The 20,556-nt window shown below is 34.2% G+C and overlaps 1 protein-coding gene across 1 annotated transcript; it reads right to left on the bottom strand.

The window, feature by feature from the left end:
* Window positions 1–287: 287 nt before the first annotated feature.
* On the bottom strand, window positions 288–2,060 carry LOC105970572 (malonyl-coenzyme:anthocyanin 5-O-glucoside-6'''-O-malonyltransferase). Its single transcript, XM_012995404.2, has one exon. It carries the CDS (start codon window positions 1,901–1,903, stop codon window positions 401–403), a length of 1,503 nt encoding a protein of 500 aa, XP_012850858.2. The 5' UTR covers window positions 1,904–2,060; the 3' UTR covers window positions 288–400.
* Between the last annotated feature and the right edge of the window lie 18,496 nt (window positions 2,061–20,556).

Raw genomic sequence — 20,556 nt, 5'->3', positions numbered from 1 at the left:
ATAAGTTTATTTCTATGTTGTGGAGCAAATTGATTACTCCCTCCGTTACTAAATAATTGTCACTTTTCAATTTTCACAAAGATTAAAAATCTCAATAAATATATCTTGATTTTAAAAAAATCAAACAAAAATAACTACAACCTTTAATATTAAATGATTTATAAGAGAAATTAATGAATAGAGTTTCATTAATAAGGTTAAAACAGGAAAAATGCATTTAATGCAGTATTGGAAATCTAAAGTGACATATAATATGGAACAAAAATATTTTAAAAAAGAGACAACTATTATAGAAAAGAGGGAGTATCAAATTCTTTATTAAGATGATCGATTCCTATTAAAATAAAAATCTACTTTAATTTATTGAATATGTCGTTGTAAACTTACCAATTCGACATTTTTAGGTTTCGATATTAATACAAACTCGTGCATATAATAAATTTATAGAAATATATTTTTTTTGGTAATGAATTTTTGCGGAAACTCTCATAATAATTTCGAGGCCTTGGCGAAAAAAAGCTTGAAAGGCATCCATTTCGAGCTTGGTCCTCGACAATCCAATCTCAAATCCTCCGTCGAATTCCCTCGACTTGCAAAGCGACATCGATTTCTCCGTATCAAGATGAGCAAATTCATACTTCTTCGCCCTTCCCCCCCACCCGAAATCAACCTCGTACACATCGAACCTCGGCGAACCAGCCACCGACATCACCCGTTTCCCGTCAAATCTCGCGAAATCCACCGGCCAATCTGCACTATCAAGTATTCCATCATTATCACTAGTGTCCAAAGTCTCCCTAATAGCCTTTCCAATGGACTCTGCAGCAATTAGGAAACCCTCATTATTCCCCTTTAACAATAATCCATGCATGGATTCTGCAATCACAAATACTACACAATTGCCAAAGTAAGCTGCCGGCAAAGGTGGAACCAAACGCGGTCGGCAATCTGCAGCGGTGGTGAAGCAGACGGGCTCGTTTTCGTCGGTCTTTTCTCCAACAGCAGCCTCCGATTTGACGGAACAACTCCAGATATAAGCACATATAACCGTGAAAGACGAAACGTGAGATAAATTTGGTCTATTGACCGAAACGTACGTCTTCATTTTCTCGATGACCGTATCGGTCAACACGAGAGTGACACGTACTCTGTTGGTCTTAATGGGAAATGTTGTTGTTGATGATAACTCGACAGCCGAATTACCCCTGGAATTCTTCTTCACGATTTCCATGGCCCTGGAAACTAATTTCCCGCCTGGATCTCGTACTACTAAAGTGGTTCTATCAAAATCAGGCACATCTGCGATCGTTAATAGATCAATCGATGATGATGATTTGTTTACCACGGCCCATATTTTCAAGAAACTGATAATACTGCTCTCGTCCGCCACAACATGATAATTTGACAGACCAATGCAGATTCCCTTCCCCGGAAAGAGTGTGATTTGAAGTGCCAAGACAGAAAACACCAAGGAGTCGTCGGACAAGCGGCACGCGGGTGGCAACTGGGGGACGCATGCGTAGAATTCGTCGGCTGATCTTTGATGGTTTCCTGTGAGATTGTCAAAATCTTTGTCGCACTGAGCGATTGTCAGAGAAACCGAGTCCCCGGGGACGTATCGGCTTAGAGGGGTGGTGCCGGCCCCGGGGATGATTATTTTTCCGGCGAGAGGGAGGAAGTGTGTGAGGGTGGTGGCGAGAGATCTCTTGAGTTGTGGAACAATGGTGTCCACGAAATGGGATTTTGAGCACGCGGGAGAATTGAAGAAGATTAACCTCACAGTTGGATCTGAAAGTAGAAATGGTATGTCGAAATGTGTTAATGGGAGAGAGAGAGACAGCTCTTGATCATCTGTGCATGGTGAAGGCTGAATTTTGCAGTGCTCAAGCTTTTCTGCATCCATTATACGGAATTGCGCGAGGCCAAGCTTTTCTGAACTGGAACGACGAGAGGAACTGAACTCACAGCTACGCCGTACGTGCGATATATGGATTTTACAACTCTCTATGCTCTTTTAACTACTACAACTATTACTTCATATTATTTATGTATGGAGTGCTTCTATAGCACTGATTAATAAATAGAGGTGAGGAGAGGTGTACTTAGCCAATGTTTGGTTGAGTTTTCATCTTATCTTACATCTATCATTAATTATATAATATTAAAAATATTAATAAACTCCATAATTTAAAAATATAAAGAATACTCAATTAAATATAAATAAATATATAACTTAATCTAAGTCGTTCACTTATGTTATTAAATTGATAGTGTGACAGATCCAAATAAAAAATAAAATAATATGTTATTTAGAAAAAAATAAATTATAACTCATTCCAATTAGTTTTCTTACTTTAAAATAAAACTATATACTCCAAATACTATATTGTAACTTATTTTTTAATATTATTTAATCAAATAGCAATATTTGAATTGATTAAACTCAAATCATTTCAATTATTAATGATTATTCAAATATTAGAATCGAATAAGCTTAACTATTGACAAGAACGTATTACATAATTTATTTAAATATTTACAACTAATGTCTAATATCTTTTTAATTCAATTTTATCATACAATATAATAAATATAATTCCTAACACACGTAAGAATCAAATCGTAAATCGTAATATTTGAACCAATTAAGCTCAAGTCCTTTCAATTCGTAAACATTATTCAAAGATTTGAATCGATTAAGCGCGGTCAACTATTGACAAGAATGTCTTAATCAAATCAACTATAATTAATTAAAGTGTAATATATTTTTAATTAAATTTTATCATAAAAATAAAAATAAAAAATTCCTAAAATACGTAAGAATCAAATCATAAGATTAATTGAAGCGTAAGATTTGAATCCATTAAGCACAAGTCGTTTTAATTTGTAAATATTATTCAAAGATTTGAATCAATTAAGTTCAACAATTGACAAGAACGTATTAATCGAGCTAACTATTTATAATTAAAGTCTAATATCCTTTTAATTCAATTTTAACAAAAAAATAATAATAATAATTCGTAAATTTGTAAGAAACGAATCGTAAATTGTAAGATTTAATCTGACCATGAATCGATTAAATCTTACGATTTTTACAAATTAAATTTTATTAATATTTTTATGATAAAATTCAATAAAAAAAAGATACTAAACTTTTACTATACATAGTTCGATTAATATGCTATTGTAAATTATTGAGTTTAATCGATTCAAATATTTGAATATTGTCTACGAATTGAAATGACTTGAGCTTAATCGATTCAAATCTTTGAATATTGTTTTCGAATTGAAAGCACATGAGCTTAATTGATTCAAATCTTACGATTTAATTAAATCTTACGAATTATGGTTCAATTAAAACTTCAAATTCTTTCGAAGTTCATTTTTAAATTACACGAGTTAGATCAACATTTCTTTAGATTTTTAAGATATATTATATATAAATTTGTTAATATTGGATATTTTTAATATATGATAATTAGTAATTCATTTAACATTATTTACATAAGTTTTATAATCATTATATATTGTAGCTTTATGATATGTAAGCATATTGTTAGTTTATTTCCAATAATATGTTGTGTCTCAATGGTAAGTATTCTTGTATGCTTTAAGATGGTTACAAGTTTGAGATCCAGATGATGCATTTTGGACGGGTGGTTTAATGACTTTTACGAATAATGATATATTTGACTTTACAAATTCAAATTGAGGAAAAATTAATGTATATGACAAAATTACCCCCACCATTTACACCCAATTCCTAATTGTAACCCAATTTAATGAATTTTAACCACAAAAATTCAATTTTGACTTTTTTTTACTATTTTTTTTAACTGAAATTATTTTTTGCCTCCGGTTTCCGACGTTGACTTTTTTGATTTTTTTTCTTATTCTGGTTTGCTTTTTCTGCCGCCGGTTTCCGGCGTTGACCGCAGGTCTTCGGTGTTGACTTTTTCGATTTTTTTTCCTATCTGTTTTTTCCGCCGCCGGTTTCTGGCGTTGGTTGCCGGTCTCCGGCGTTGACTTGTTTTAGTGATTTTTTTTCTCCTAAAATTTTTATACGTTTTTTAACCCGCCGCTAGATGTTCACCGTAATTGTTCTGTCATTAACAATAATTATACTATTGCTGACGGTACATTAACGTAATTGTACTGTCGTTGACAGTACATTAACGTAATTGTATTGTTGTTGACAGTACATTTATGTAATTGTACTGTCGCTGACAGTACAATTAGAGTCAGCGACAATATTATTATTTTTGGGGGTTTTTTTTCTCATTTTTTGTTTGATTTGTTGACAAGTCAACGTAATTATATTACTGTCGTTGACAGTAAAATAACTGTAAACACAATAATATTACTGTCGACCACATTAATATTATTATTTTTTTTGTTTTTTTTTGTTTTGTTTGAGTTGTTGATGGAGTAATGTAATAATACTACTGTCTACTATTATAATATTACGGTAAACACAATATATTACTGTGGTTGACGGTAATATTACTGTTGTTACAGTAAGATTACTGTCAACCACATTAATATTAATTCTTTTGGTTTTTTATTATGTTTACCTTTGTTGAACGATCAACATATTAATATTATTGTATTACACAGTAATAATAACTTGTGTTGTGTTAATACTGTGCTAGAAGTTAATATAACGATATTATTGTGTTAAATTGTAGTATAGTTAATATTACTTTATTTTACACTAATAGAGTTAATATTACTGTCAACCACAACAATATTGTTGTTTAAACGGGTAGGGATCGCAACAGGTTGGTTCTGGGCCGGGTTTGCCCAAACCCAAGACCCATCCCACGAAAAATATATAAACCCAAGACCCCCTCCAACTCGTTTTAGCTTAGACCCAGACCCGCCCCAACCCAGACCCTATCTAAACGGTTTTGACCCACCAGACCCGCTAGACCCATTAACATACAAAAAGTTTAATATTTTTTAACTTTCATAACATTTTGCTTGTATATTATTACGAAATAATCTCAATACTAAAATACAATATTTAAAAAAATCTCTACAAGTGATATAACATGAACAATAAAATTACAATTAATTATATTTAACTTCGATAATAAGTAAAATTCAAAATGCAAGACAATTAGCGGTGGTCGACAAGTGATAAATATTACTCACGAGAGTCACGAGAAATGAGATTCGAAAAATAAATCAGTGAAAATAGGTAGATGAGAATAGACAAGATGAAAATTGATAGTTTGATAAATGAAATCCAAAATTATATATATATATATATATATATATATATATATATATATATATATATATATATATATATATATATATATATATATATATATATATATATATATATATATATATACGGGTTGGTTTTGGGTCGGTTTCAATAAGACCCGTAACCCGACCCAAAACCATTTAGCTAACCCAGACCTGCCCCAAACGGGTTGGTTCCGGGTCCAAGACACGCTAAACCCGTATCCATTGCCATCCCCATAAACGGGGCAAAATGATGTTAAATAAAAAATTAAAAAATAATAAAAAATCGAAAAAGTCAACGTCGGAGATCGGCGGAAAAATCAGGAAGAAGAAAAGAAAAGGAAAAAAAGTCGGAGATCGGCGGTCAACGACGGCGACGGGCGAAATTGTACTCAAAATTGTGTTTTGGGTTAAAATTGAATAATTTGTGAAATTTTGAGTCAAATTGAGGTTAAATTAAATTAAAAGATGAAAATGGAGCATATTAAAATGTGAGGGCTATTATAGTATTTTACAAACCTCTTGGCAATGTGTGTATTTTTTTGTGAAACATTTTTTGTATGGATCATTTTATGAATAAGTATTCATTGACGGACTTATTAGTAAAGTGCTCAATTAAACATTTATAATAAGGGCCTTGTGAACAATACACAAATCATTAACAATTCAACTGTGTTACTGAGACATGTGACCCAATTTAAGCGGCCTATCTCATATGAGCTGTGTTGCTGACTTCCCATCCTAGACAAACCCTAAAGCCTAACAATTAATGTGAGATAAAGCTACGTTTTCCTAATTTAATTTGTCATGTTCTATATTTCTCTCATGCCACTTTGCTATCTTTCTCTCTCTTCAAGTTGGACCATACGTACTTCTATGATTAGTCTTCTCAATTTACCATATTTATTCATGTATATTTCTTCTAATTACTTCGATCCCTTTGCATTATTTGTTGTTGACGGAGAATGGAGGGTTGGAGATTGGGTGAGGGGATTTATCACTAGTCTATTTCGTTAATTTTGTCGCTGCTATTTCATCATTTTAATCAAATTAGTATTTCACTTGTTCGATGCATGAAACTCAATTTCAAAATGAAAAAAATAATAATATCTAAGTGATTATGTATTCGTAACAAATCTAATTTAAATAAAACAAAATGAAAGAAAATCAAAGGAAGATAAAATTTATCTTTTATTCAGAATTTGAACATATAAAATGCAATTAAATATTAGTATAACTATTTCACATAATGCAATCTACTACACTATGTGAATCTTATGGAAAATAACTGAGTTAACAAACGAATACAGTGATGCACGAGGTAGCAGGGAAGTTACGCAATAGAGATTCAAATAACCTGCAACTTTATCATTATTGTTGTCCAATCAGTGATGCACGAGATAGCAATACAACTTGTAAATATTCCAAAAGAGATAAGATGTATACGCCACTACCTTGATTAAAAAAAATCATTTATACGCATATAAATAAATAAAAAATCATATTATAATGGTTTATGCTGATTTTCATCATCAATTATAGTTTGTTGGGATCCATTTCCTTTGTATAGCATCAATCATAATTAGTTATTATGATTATTTATTTGTTATTGATTTGCCCATTATATATTGCTGATTATTTAATTTTCCTTAATAATTTAATGGCCTTAATTACATAATTTAATGACATTATTTGAAGATTTCTGTTAAAATATTTGAATAAAATACTTATTGGGGAATCTATTTAATTTTTGTGAACTTGATCAAAATTATGTATGCCAATTTGCTTTGGTATACTTTGTGTTTGGCCAAATTGCATAATGCATTAAAATGAATTTGAACTTTCAGATGTCAAATTTACGACATGACCAAATGTCCTCATCTATTAAAGTTACTGTTTAACATATAGTAAAAAAAAAAAAAAAAAAAAAAAAAGAGAAGAATGAGTTTTTAAATATGTTACATGATAATAAGATAAGAAGCAGCAATTCCATTTTTTTTTTCATTGGTTGCAGACAACAGTGTAATGTATGTATGTATCATACAAGTCTTTCGAGCGCGTCACTCAATAGAATTTTTGAATAAACTCGCTTAATAGCTCATATGCTTCTAATGGGTCCTCTATTTTGGATTTCTTATACCGAAATTATTTATCGCTTCAAATATTATGAGCTCGCTCGTACTTCTTATACTCACACGTGCCTTTGCAAAACATGTCTATTTGAGTAACTTTGCTTACATTTATAGATGAGCAAAATAAACTAAAGATCTGCTAAAAGTTGGGACTAATATAATTTGCACGTAAGTCCACATCGAGAAGGTCCGCGACGTACATGCTACGATCGAAAAATCTCGGAGCCCTTGTTCCGATAATAACAGTAGTAGGTCCGGCCCGCGAAGACCTATACGCTACGATCGAAAAACCTCGGAGCCCTTGCTCCAGAAATAACAGTAGTACTAGGTCCGCGAGTGTTAAGTGTATATTTTTACACTTTATCGTATCTTTTTATTTGAGCTTTTGGTGTGTTTTAACGATAATTGGTGCTTAAAAAATTGATTTATTGTATTTTAGGTACAAATTGAAGAATTGGAAAAGTATGGGGTCAAAACTGCAATTTTGGCGAAAATATGGGTCAAAAGTGAAAATATCAAAATTCTGAAGATTTAAAGCTCGGACCCCGTCCCAGTTTTAGTGCAAATTGTGAGACCCCCGTCCGAGACTCCGAAGCTGCGCAGTAAAGGAATTTTAATTGCACAAGGAAACTGCCTTCTTCCCCAAGTTCTTCACCATATATAAGACCAAGCCAAGCACACAATTGGAGATCCATCTTTTTACGCAAATTCAAGAGCAAAGAAGATCAACGAAGATTCAAGCATAGTTTTTCTTATTTAATTTATTTATTTTATTTTATTTATCATAAGAATTACGAGTAGCTAAGTCTTTATTTCTAGGATTTTATTTGGAACCCTATGTGGGATTTATGAACCCTTTTCTATGATTTTATGCAAGTTTTAATTCCAGATTATTTCTTCTACTTGTTTTATTAAGTGCATGAACTTGATCAACTTATGTGCTTTTATGTTATTGTTAATCGCATGAATCGGAAGATCGGGTTAATAATTAGAACTGTGGTAGAAGAGCCTTTGTGGTATTAACATAGGAATATAGTTAATATCTTAGGTAGCCATTATTGAGATTTGTGTTTAATGCTGTGTTCTAGAATTAATTGCATAGGGATATAGTAATTGAATCTAGAGTATTAGAATCGTAATACATGCGGAAGCGGGTTATGATTATTTTAGCATCTCAGGTTAATAATCCGGGTTAATTGCTTGCATAATTGAAGGAATTGGGGGAGTAATAATCACATAGGGGGAAGAATAAAATCCTAGGCTTGCTTATCTTGATTAAATCTTCGTTTTAAATTGCTTTCTTGTTTTTGTCTTTTTAATCGCTTTAGTTTAATTTAGTTAATTCTCTCTAAAAGTCGACTGTGTAGGGTGAGCTTGATAATAATTGGTAGAATTTAGCGTCTAGGATTAGATAATTAAATATTCTCTGTGGGATCGATACTTGGACTTAAAAATCCACTTTATTACTTGTACGATACGTGCACTTGCGTGTAGATTTTTCGGCCAACAAGTTTTTGGCGCCGTTGCCGGGGAATATTTTAATTATTTATTTTATTCTAGCTCTAGATTTGAACAATTTTTACGATTCACCCATTTAATTTTTGTTTTATTTTTTTATAGGTACTTTGTATGCGCAGGAGACTCGATCTTGCTAGAGAACCGTTTGATCCCGAAATCGAACGTACTTTTCGAGCCGCTAAGAGACTTCAACGCGCAAACAATATAATGGAGGACGAAGAACGCAGGGCAGCGGGCAATTTACTCAATGCCAACGGAAACCAAATCCAAGACCCACCCCCTCAACTTCCGTTACAGCCAGCAGTTAGGCCACGGGCACTTCAAGATTACATAATCCCAACTCTAGATGGATTCCGCCCGAGCATCCAATATCCACTGATTGAGGCGCACAATTTTGAGATCAAGCAAGGCCTTTTGACGATGCTCCAAAATAACGGGCTATTTAGTGGGTTGGCATGTGAAGATCCCCATCTTCACATTGTCAATTTTCTAGATACCTGTAATTCCCACCGTCAAAACGGCGTTTCCCAAGAGGCGCTTCAATTAATTCTCTTCAAGCACTCCTTACAAGGAAGAGCTCGCCAGTGGTTGATGTCCCAAGCACCCCACTCTATCTCGTCGTGGCCTCAACTCCTCAACCTTTTCATGAAAGTTTATAGCTCACCCGAGAAGGACGAGAGAATCCGACGAGAAATTCATAATTTTGTCCAAGAGCAAGGCGAGCAATTGTACGAGGCATGGGAGAGATTTAAGACCCTTTTGAGGCAATGTCCAACACATGGAGTCGAACAATGGCGGCAAATCCACATCTTCTACCAAGGGATTAACGAGAATGCACGAACGGTCTTAGATGCATCAACCGGGGGAAATTTTATGAGTCAATCGATACCGGATGCTTTTATCATGTTGGATCAAATTGCTCAAAATCGGTTTGCCAAGTCGAGCGAGAGGACGGTTAGTGGAGCCAAGAAAGTTCCCGGAGTGTTAGAGTTAGATGCAATTACGGCCCTTCAAGCTCAAGTGACCCAAATTGCTCAACAAAATCAACTCCTTCTCCAGCACATCAAAGCAAATCCACCACAACAAGTCCAAGCCGTTGAATCTCCATGTTGTGAAATTTGCGGTGGAAATCACTACACGCTCCAATGCCAACAAGATGTGGAATCGCTCAACTACGTCAATAACGCGCCTCGCCAATTCCAAAATCAAGGGTGGAGATCACAAGGGCAATATGGAGGAAATCAACAAGGCCAAGGATATCAAAGACCTCAAGGTCAATTCCAAAATCAAGCCCCTCCTCAACAAAGTTTTCAAGGCAACAATCCACCGGCCCAAAAATCAAGCACGGAGGAGATTTTGGCCCAATTCATGACCGCTACCCAAGCCTCGTTGCGGAATTTGGAGAATCAATTCGCTCAATTCGTTGTGAATCAAGAGAAACGCCCGCCGGGAGCATTGCCATCGAATACGGAAGATCCTCGAAATCAAAAGTTCAAGACGTGCCAAGCTATCGATTTCAAGATCGAGAAAAAGGAAGAAATTCAAGTCAAGCCGCAAGTCACTGTAGCCGAATGGGTCGAACCAATCCCATATCCACAACGGTTGCTAACGAAAAAGATCGAGGTCGAGACGTGCCAAGCAGTCACCCTGAAGAACGGTAAGCAATTGGAGGAAGCCCCACGAAAAGAGAAGAGAAACACGGTAATCGAGAAGCCGAAAGTGAATGAGGAAAAAGAATCAACTCATGAAGAGCCACCATCAACGGTGCCTTCACAAGTCCCTCCAATTCCTTATCCTCAAAAGTTTATAAAGAAGAAGCTCGATGCCGAATATCAAAGATTTTTGGACAAGTTGAAGGAAATTCGCATAAATATTCCTTTCATTGAAGCACTTCAAAAGATGCCAAAGTGGGTGAAGTTCCTCAAGGACCTCGTGAAGAAAAGTAAGAAATTGCAAGGGAACGAGATGATCCAACTCACGGAGCAAATTAGTGCAATTCTTACTCGGCCTCTTCCACAAAAACTCGGCGATCCAGGTAAGTTTACTATTCCTTGTACTATAGGAGGTAAAAGTTTTAGATCGCTCATTGATTTAGGTGCTAGCATTAATCTTATGCCGTACTCTACTTTTAAAAATCTTGGGTTAGGAGAAATTGAACCGACGGCTATAACTCTTTAATTAGCCGATAGATCTTTAGTCTACCCAAAAGGTATTTTAGAGAATGTGCTAGTGAAAGTCAATAAATTCATCTTCCCTTTCGATTTCGTTATACTTGATATAGATGAGGATAGGGAGATACCTCTTATCGTAGGGAGACCGTTTTTAGCCACGTCGAAAACGCTAATTGATTGTGCTAGTGGTGATCTTACAATGACTGTGCATGATCAAACAATCAAATTCAATGTTTTTAGTGCTAATAAAAATCCATGTGATAATAATGATTGTTTTGCTATTGAACTTATGGATTTTACAACTCATGAAAAAATTGATGTTTTGAACTTGGACAATGGGAAAGTATCTTTGAGTGCTGGGGATGATGGCAGAAACGGGAATCGGACGGAGCAAGTTTACTTTGTGGACTCAATTTCAACTCCTCCGAGAGAAAATCATACGAGTCGAGGTCAAAACGATGATGAGAATGCAAGGAAGATGTTGCCACCCAAAGACTCGAGCAAGTCACGAGAGAAAGATGAGTCAAGCTATTGTGGTCGTAAGGAGAAAATCAAAAAGGGATTGCACAAAGGACAATTGGTGTTATTGTGCAAATCCCGTCTTTGGTTATTTCCAAGGAAGCGCCAATCAAAGTGGTCGCGGCCGTGTATTGTCCAAGAAATTCTTCCTCACGAGGTGGTCAAAATAAAGGAGCGAGATTCAAATCATACGTTCAACGTAAAACGGAGTCGGCTCAAACCGTATTGGGAAGCGAGTGAAGATTGCTGTTGGGTGCTAAATACCCACACGCAAGTGCACGTATCGCAAACAAGTAGTAAAGTAGACTCGTGAGAGTCGGATGTCGATCCCACAGGGAATACGCAAATTATTTAATCCTAAGTACCAAATCCTAACAATTACAATTTTTATCCAGCCTACGCAGGGTTGTCAATTTAATTAACTATATAAATTAAACTAATTAAGAAAGAAATTAATCAAGAGAAAATATCAATATAAAACGGATCTAGGATTTTATCTTCCCCCTATGCGATAATTCTTCACCCAATTAATCTCCTATCATGCAAGTTACGATTCACGATTATTAACCCAAGACACGAAATTACTCATAACCAGCTGTCGCTGCGTTATAAGCCTATTATTCATAAAAGATTCACTATATGTCTATGCAAACCTAGTATAAATAACGCATTAAACAACAAGTCTCGTAAACGGCTACCTAAGGTATTATCTGTATGTCTACGATAATACATGCAATTAACACACTCATCCGGTGAAAACTACTCGAAGGCTCTTCTATCCCTGTTCTAATTATTAAAACGATCTGTCAATCAATTCTAACAATAACAAATAGCAACATAAATTAGCTACGTTCATGCGCTAAATAAGATCAAGATAGAAGAAATAATCGAAGAATTAAACTTGCATAAAAGTAGAAAAATAGGTTCGAATTACCACATAGGGTTCCAATAAAATCCTAGAACAAGAACTTAGCTACTCATGTTCTCTACGAAAAGCATCATAAAAATACGAAAGTTCATGAAATTCGAAAAATAAAAATAAAAGTAAAGGGAGAACTATGATGAAGATTCGTCAAGTCTTCGTCTTCGTTCTCTTGCTCCTTGATTGCGTGTAGAAAATAAAAGATGAAAACTAAAAGATAAAAGATTAAAAGATAAAAGGTAATCCCTAATTGTGTGCTTTTGGCCTTTAAATAGGGTGCAAAAATATAATAAGGCGGGTTTCCTTGTGTAATTAAACTTCCTTCACTGCGCCACCTCGACCATCCGGACGGCCGTGTGAGATTTACGCCTGAAATCCGCACGGCCGCGCGGTCTTCAATTCTTCAGAAATCTGATTTTTTCACTTTTGGCCCACTTTTTCTCCGAATTTGCAGTTTTCACCCCATAAGTTGTCAATTCTTCAATTTGCACCTAAAATACAAATAACAACCATTTTAAGCACCAATTATCATTAAAACACACCAAAAGCTCCAATTAAAAGGTACAATTAAGTGTATAAATATACACTTAACAATTGCCAAGTGACTTCGGTCACTTTTGCTTGAAATTAAAGAAGCAACGTCCGGCTGAAGACTTTAAACTTAGTGCTTCTCGGGAGGCAACCCGAGCTTTATTGTTTTTCGTAGTTTTCTTTAATTTTTCGTTTCGTTTTTACTGTCATAGGCATGCAATCTAATTAATTTATTTGAATTTTAATTTTCAGGGTCGAAAACATGGTCAGGGGGTCGAGACGGCCGTCCGAAATTGCAAGCAAAATTCCGGACGGCCGTCTGGGAAACAGAACGATCAAATTGGCATCTCTGTCTATGGAACGGCCGTCCCAAAAATAGGTGTAAATGTGGGACGGCCGTCCCACAACCAGTAAGAGGAAAAAATGTCGGATGGCCGTCAGAAAATCAGCACAAAACCCGGGACGGCCGTCCGACTAGTTTTGGGGCGTTTTAGCTTTAAAAAAAAATTAGATTTTCTCCCCCATTATTTTCTAAACCCTCCTCTTTCTTTCTCTCAAACTCCCACACACAAAGGAGGCAAGAGAATCGAACCAAAATCTTCAAAATCTACTATTTCAAGGCACGCCCACAAGGTGTTCGATAATTTGCTCCAACCAAATTTTGAGTTCGATTGTCAACCAATTCTCACCGAATCTATTCCAACCTCTCTCCCAACTTTCTTTTCCAACAAAAGAAGCCGCACGAGTGAAGCTTCATCTTCTAAAGGCAAAGGAAAAGGCAAGAAAAGTGCCACCAAAACGACGATTCCTCTTCCAAAGCCGCTCCTCAAGCCCGAGACGACCCCGAAGCCTCAATCTCCCGTGCCGATCGACAATTCCGAATGAAGATGGAGCGAGAGAGCTTTCCGATGATGAGTAGCATGAGATAGCTAGGGAGGAACACCCCGATCACATCGACTCAGACTAAATCAGGTGTTTTCTATCCTTCAACTTTGTGCTAATTTCGTTGAGGGCAACGAAAATTTTAAGTTTTGGGGTGAAAAACATGTTATTTTTGTGCTTATTTGTTTTAGTTTGCATGCATTAGGTTTTATTCGTTTTTATTGTTTTTCTCGTTTTTCCGGAATTTAAAAAAAAAAAAAAAATTTGCTTGAGTCGAATGCATCGATGATTTATGATGATGAGAGATGATCAATGTTTGATGATGAAATTGCTTGTTTTATTAGATAAGGATTTGATGTTTGTTTAGTTTTCGATTCAACGGGACTTAGAAGCGAATTATTGCTAGGAACCGCATTTTGTGCATTGCTTTGGTTGAATTTTTTGTATTTTAAATTTGGAATTAATTTGTGCTAGATCATGCTATGTTCGGTTTTAGAACTCACCTTAGGAAATTTATGATACGAAGTATTAAGTAGTGAGTGATTTGGGATATGATTTGGGCCTTCTTTGAACCGTTTGAGCTTTTCAAGCCGACCTTTTTATCGAAATTATCCTTAGAACCTTGATTTGAGCCTCGGAGAAAAGGTGTTCTTTCTTTTAGCCAATGTGTAAGGTAGAATAGGTGGAGATTCTTGAAAAATTACCCCTTGGAGTTCGGTCGAAATTTTTTATAAGGTCCTTCTTCTTCTTTGAAAAAAAAAAGAAAAAAAAAATAAAAATAAAAAGAAGACAAACATCTATGCTTCTATATATATATATATATATATATATATATATATATATATATATATATATATATATATATATATATATATATATATATATATATAAAAAAGAGAAGAAGAAGAGACTAGAAGGGAGAAATAAGGACTAGTTGTTGAATTATTTTTGAAAACTCGATCTATTGTCTCAAAAGCAAAAGTGGACTTTTGAACTTTTGAGAATCGAGTTTATTAAAGTCCGTAGAGGTGAATTCATTGTTTCAAACGTCTATCTTTCAAATTTTGGCGTAACACCTAAATTCAAGAAGAATAGCCACATATACCCATATTTCCTACCTCGAACCAAAGAGCCTAACAATTGAAAGCCACAAAGCCCCAATGATACCAATAGCTTAATGTTCGATATTAGTAGAGTAGAATAATTTGGTGAGTATTTGGAGTCAAGCATATGCATGTAAGTATAAATTCTTTCTATCTTTAATTTGCAAATATTGGATGCTTGAAGCAATTGTATGAATTGTGGTTTTTGGTAATGGTGAGTGACTAAGTGTTGTTGAATTTTGAGCTTGCGAATGCCTAAGAATTGTCATCATAATTAAAAGTTCTGAAAACGTGAAATTGATCATTGATCTATGTGATGAGATGTTATGGTTGAGTTATTTGCTTATTGGTAAATTTTGCTTGAGGACAAGCAAAAGTTTAAGTTTGGGGGTGTGTTAAGTGTATATTTTTACACTTTATCGTATCTTTTTATTTGAGCTTTTGGTGTGTTTTAACGATAATTGGTGCTTAAAAAGTTGATTTATTGTATTTTAGGTACAAATTGAAGAATTGGAAAAGTATGGGGTTAAAACTGCAATTTTGGCGAAAATATGGGTCAAAAGTGAAAATATCAAAATTCTGAAAATTTAAAGCTCGGACCCCGTCCCAGTTTTAGTGCAAATTGTGAGACCCCCGTCCGAGACTCCGAAGCTGCGCAGTAAAGGAATTTTAATTGCACAAGGAAACTGCCTTCTTCCCCAAGTTCTTCACCCTATATAAGACCAAGCCAAGCACACAATTGGAGATCCATCTTTTTACGCAAATTCAAGAGCAAAGAAGATCAACGAAGATTCAAGCATAGTTTTTCTTATTTAATTTATTTATTTTATTTTATTTATCATAAGAATTACGAGTAGCTAAGTCTTTATTTCTAGGATTTTATTTGGAACCCTATGTGGGATTTATGAACCCTTTTCTATGATTTTATGCAAGTTTTAATTCCGGATTATTTCTTCTACTTGTTTTATTAAGTGCATGAACTTGATCAACTTATGTGCTTTTATGTTATTGTTAATCGCATGAATCGGAAGATCGGGTTAATAATTAGAACTGTGGTAGAAGAGCCTTTGTGGTATTAACATAGGAATATAGTTAATCTCTTAGGTAGCCATTATTGAGATTTGTGTTTAATGCTGTGTTCTAGAATTAATTGCATAGGGATATAGTAATTGAATCTAGAGTATTAGAATCGTAATACATGCGGAAGCGGGTTATGATTATTTTAGCATCTCAGGTTAATAATCCGGGTTAATTGCTTGCATAATTGAAGGAATTGGGGGAGTAATAATCACATAGGGGGAAGAATAAAATCCTAGGCTTGCTTATCTTGATTAAATCTTCGTTTTAAATTGCTTTCTTGTTTTTGTCTTTTTAATTGCTTTAGTTTAATTTAGTTAATTCTCTCTAAAAGTCGACTGTGTAGGGTGAGCTTGATAATAATTGGTAGAATTTAGCGTCTAGGATTAGATAATTAAATATTCTCTGTGGGATCGATACTTGGACTTAAAAATCCACTTTATTACTTGTACGATACGTGCACTTGCGTGTAGGTTTTCGGCCAACAGCGAGGTAAACCAAAGTAGAAGGCCCGCAAAGACCTACACTTTACGGTCGAAAAACTTCGGAGCCTTTGCTTTGGAAATAACAGTAGTAGGCTCGCGAGGTAAACCAAAAAGTAGAAGGCCCGCGACCTATACGCTACGATCGAAAAACCTCGTAGCCCTTGCTCCAGAAATAACAATAGTAGGTCCGCGAGGTGAACCAAAGTAGAAGGTCAGCTATCTACATGCTAAGGTTGAAAAACTTCATAGCCCTTGCTCGAAAATAACTAGTAGTAGGTTCGGGAGGTGATCATTAAGGCTAAAATACCTCAGAGCTCTTGCTCGAAAACAAAAAAAAGTTCGTCACCTACTCGCAAGGGTTCAAACACCTCAGGGCGCTTGCCCGAAAATAAAGTAAAATGTTTGTACCCGGCTCGCCTTGGCCATCACCTCAAGGAAGCTAAAACATTTTGCACATGAACAAATGTAAAAAAGACTAGCTCCAATGAGAAGTCCAAACACGCTGACGCTCTAAGTCAAAATTTGTTGTTGGCCAAAATCAGGAAAGCGAGTCAAAAACAAAAACACTTGAAAATAATTCCGTAAGAAAAAATTCATTCGTAAAAAACATTCAAGGAATTTGGACAATCGCTTAACTTTTATATTCTCCAGTGAACCATTTCGCTAGGTTGACTTGAGAATACGGCAGAGTAGATGATGGGGGCCACTTCGGTAAGGTTGGGTGAAACTCTCGATATTGGGCTTATTAAACAATACAAAGACAAGAGCATGTGGGCCAAGATTGATTTCTTGAGCCCAATATGCATCAACGACATGGAGACTTCTAGAAGTTCGCACCGGAAGAAAGTTCGTTGGTACCTATCTCGATAAACGATGCCCGTGCGATATGCGATTATTGGGCTCGCCAGCTCATCCGAACTCGCAACAGACAATAAAAGGGGTAGGTAGCGAGCTGAAGGAGAATTATAGAAGATAAAGATTGGGAAATATTTTCTCTAAATAGATAAGGAAATTAGTGGTGCTATTTCCACCTCCAAATTATCTTAATTCACCACAAATTTATATACAATATCATAAATACCCTTCAAATTTATAAATCACCACCCACCTTTATATTCGCTTGATCCTCCTCTATTCTAAGCTTTTTTTCTTCTTCTTCTTCTTCTCTTCTTTTTTTTTTTTTTTTTCTTTTTTGCAATGAAACCTAAAAGGGTAAAAACAAAATTCTAATAATCGTCCAATTTGAACAGTTTCTGGGCAAATTGTGATGAATGAAAAGTAACCTATTTTTCAAATTTTAATACACCAAAAATCTCTGGTTTTTTTTTCTACAAGAGTGCTCTTAATTTATTTTTTTCAAGAACGTGAATTCTTGCTCTTTTGACGTTCGGGTGTTTTTCTCTGACGAAGGTATCATTCACTTAAGGTAGAGATGGGATTGTAAATATTATTGTGGAAAATGGTAGAGTTTTTTTGTGAATATCCTAATTAGTTTGGTGGTGGACAATTTATGAATTATTCATAATATGGGTAAAATATAAAATATATTTAATTTGGTTGTGAAATAAGATGTTTTGAGCGTGAAAATAGCACGTCTCTAGGAAATAGCCACACACAATTGTCTGTATAAATAAATGTAAAGACCCAATTACAAACACGATTTCAATAATCGTCAATAACACTTCTATACTCTCTTCCAAACTCTCTCTATGTCTATTTAAATGTATACTATCCGTTCGTCGAATTCATCTTCTCCGGCTAAAGACCAGCTTTCGATGGGTTTTCTGGCGGTCAAGGATGTCGGACTTGGAAGGAGATCTTGAGGGTGTAGATTCTACACCATGACCATATATGTGCTAGAATATTTTTTTACTTCACTAAACTTACCTACTTTGTCCATGCTTGGATCTGAATCTCAATACAATCAAAACATAAAAGTTATAGACTTTTTTTGTTATTTTTCTAATGCAATATGAATCGATGAATTTAAAATTTGGATGAGAGAGTACGGAAAACAACGAACAATGACAGTGAAACGAAAATTGAAATAGTTTCATGTACTGATTTTTTTATAAGTTACTAAATTGATTAGTTTTGTCCATGTTAGAATTGAAGCTCTAAACATCAAAACATAATTTTTTTGGATTTCAAATAAAATTTGACTAAACTCATTTGGAGTTCAGATGAGAGATTTATGAGCAAAACACTGAAATAATAATTTAAAAGTTTATTGTACTAATGTTGTAGTCTACTAAACCCGTTTGTTCTACGATGTTTGAGTAATGGTGGGCATAAGGGATAATATTGGATAATATTCCATGCAGCGGGTAGGCATCGAAAATCAGCAATCGAAGAGAACAGTACGTAGCTCAATTTCGGTTCGACTCAACCTTCGATTAGAGCTAGTCAATGGTCAATATGCAGTTAATCAGGTCAATGAGTTGTTAATCTCATGGAACCAAAATAGTCGTTGGATTACGGGTTTATTTAACGGTTCGGTTTTACTTAAACATAAAACAAATATTACCTAAAAATTCTTTTCGGATTTATTAAACGTATATATTCTGATCTTCTTTTTGTATATCCATTTTCTTTTACAGTCACAAAAGAATTTATTCAAATAAATATTTCTGACTTCTTGCAGAAAAAAATGAGTTTCAAACATAAAATTAAATGTTCCAAAATTATTATAGTATTCATATATATGTTCAATATTGTTTTCTTATGATTCAATATTATAATGAAAGAAATGTATCTAACGTGCAATTTTCTAATCAAATGTTTACGACTTCCATAGTAGCTACAAAATCATATACTTTTAGAATTATGAAATACAAAATTATGCCAATTAACATATAAACCTACAATAATTAATAATATATATAATGTTCAATCTACCTACAAATCATTTATTTATTAAAATCCATTTACTTTTTTATTATTATTATTATTATTATTATTATTATTATTATTATTATTATTATTATTATTATTATTATTATTATTATTATGAGTAAACTGCAAATACTACCCCTGTGTTATCTCGAAATAGCGAAAACCCCCCTGTGATAAATAAACTAGCAAAAACCCCCCTGTGAAATTTAGTCAAAGGCAGAATCCCCCCCTAGCTGATTTTTTAGACTTGAAATGACAAAATTGTCCCTCAAAATAAATATACATATTATATGTATATTTATTCTTTTTAATTTGTTTGTTTAGAAATTAAAAAAAAAAAAGTAAACAACTAAATTGATTATTTTTTAAATAAAATAATTAAAATATTTATAAAATATAAGAATTTATTAATTGCAAGACTCCAGGGGTATTTGTGTCTTTTTATATCAAGTCAACCCTCAAATAGTTCCATAGGGGGGTTTTTGCTATTTAAATAATTTTACAGGGGAGGTTTTTGCTAGTTTATTTATCACAGGGGGGTTTTTGCTATTTCGAAATTACACAGGGGTAGTATTTGCAGTTTACTCTTATTATTATTATTATTATTATTATTATTATTATTATTATTATTATTATTATTATTATTATTATTATTATTATTATTATTATTATTATTATTATTATTACATGGCTTTATAAATGCTCATTACCACACCCGCACACACCTAAAGTGGGGAAAAATACCACGTAGAAGTGACGCAAGATCAAGGGAGGTCATGGCCCCTCTAGCACTTCTCAAATCTCTATTAATTTATAAAAAATAATATAAAAATATTGTGTACCGTAGTATTAACGGCCTCCCTTCATAATATTATTAATACGTTCGATCCATCACATTGAAAATTCTGACTCTACTAATGCCACTTAGGCTAAACCTAAGTGATGTTAAATCAGCTTTTTAATTAATTTTTATTCTAAAATATCAATTTGCCTGGAGAACAATGTAAATTGTAAGGCATGCTAGCTCCTCGAGGTCGATTCCAAGATTAAACCTTTTAAAATCGG

Source organism: Erythranthe guttata, chromosome 8 (assembly GCF_056151865.1).
Source record: "Erythranthe guttata isolate IM_541 chromosome 8, IM_541, whole genome shotgun sequence".
NCBI classification, from domain to species: Eukaryota; Viridiplantae; Streptophyta; class Magnoliopsida; order Lamiales; family Phrymaceae; genus Erythranthe; species Erythranthe guttata.
This window is presented reverse-complemented; position numbering and strand designations above follow the sequence as displayed.

Bases quoted from the DNA above. Each gene is read 5' to 3' on its own strand.
- LOC105970572 (XM_012995404.2), bottom strand. From the start codon at position 1,903: ATGGATGCAGAAAAGCTTGAGCACTGCAAAATTCAGCCTTCACCATGC.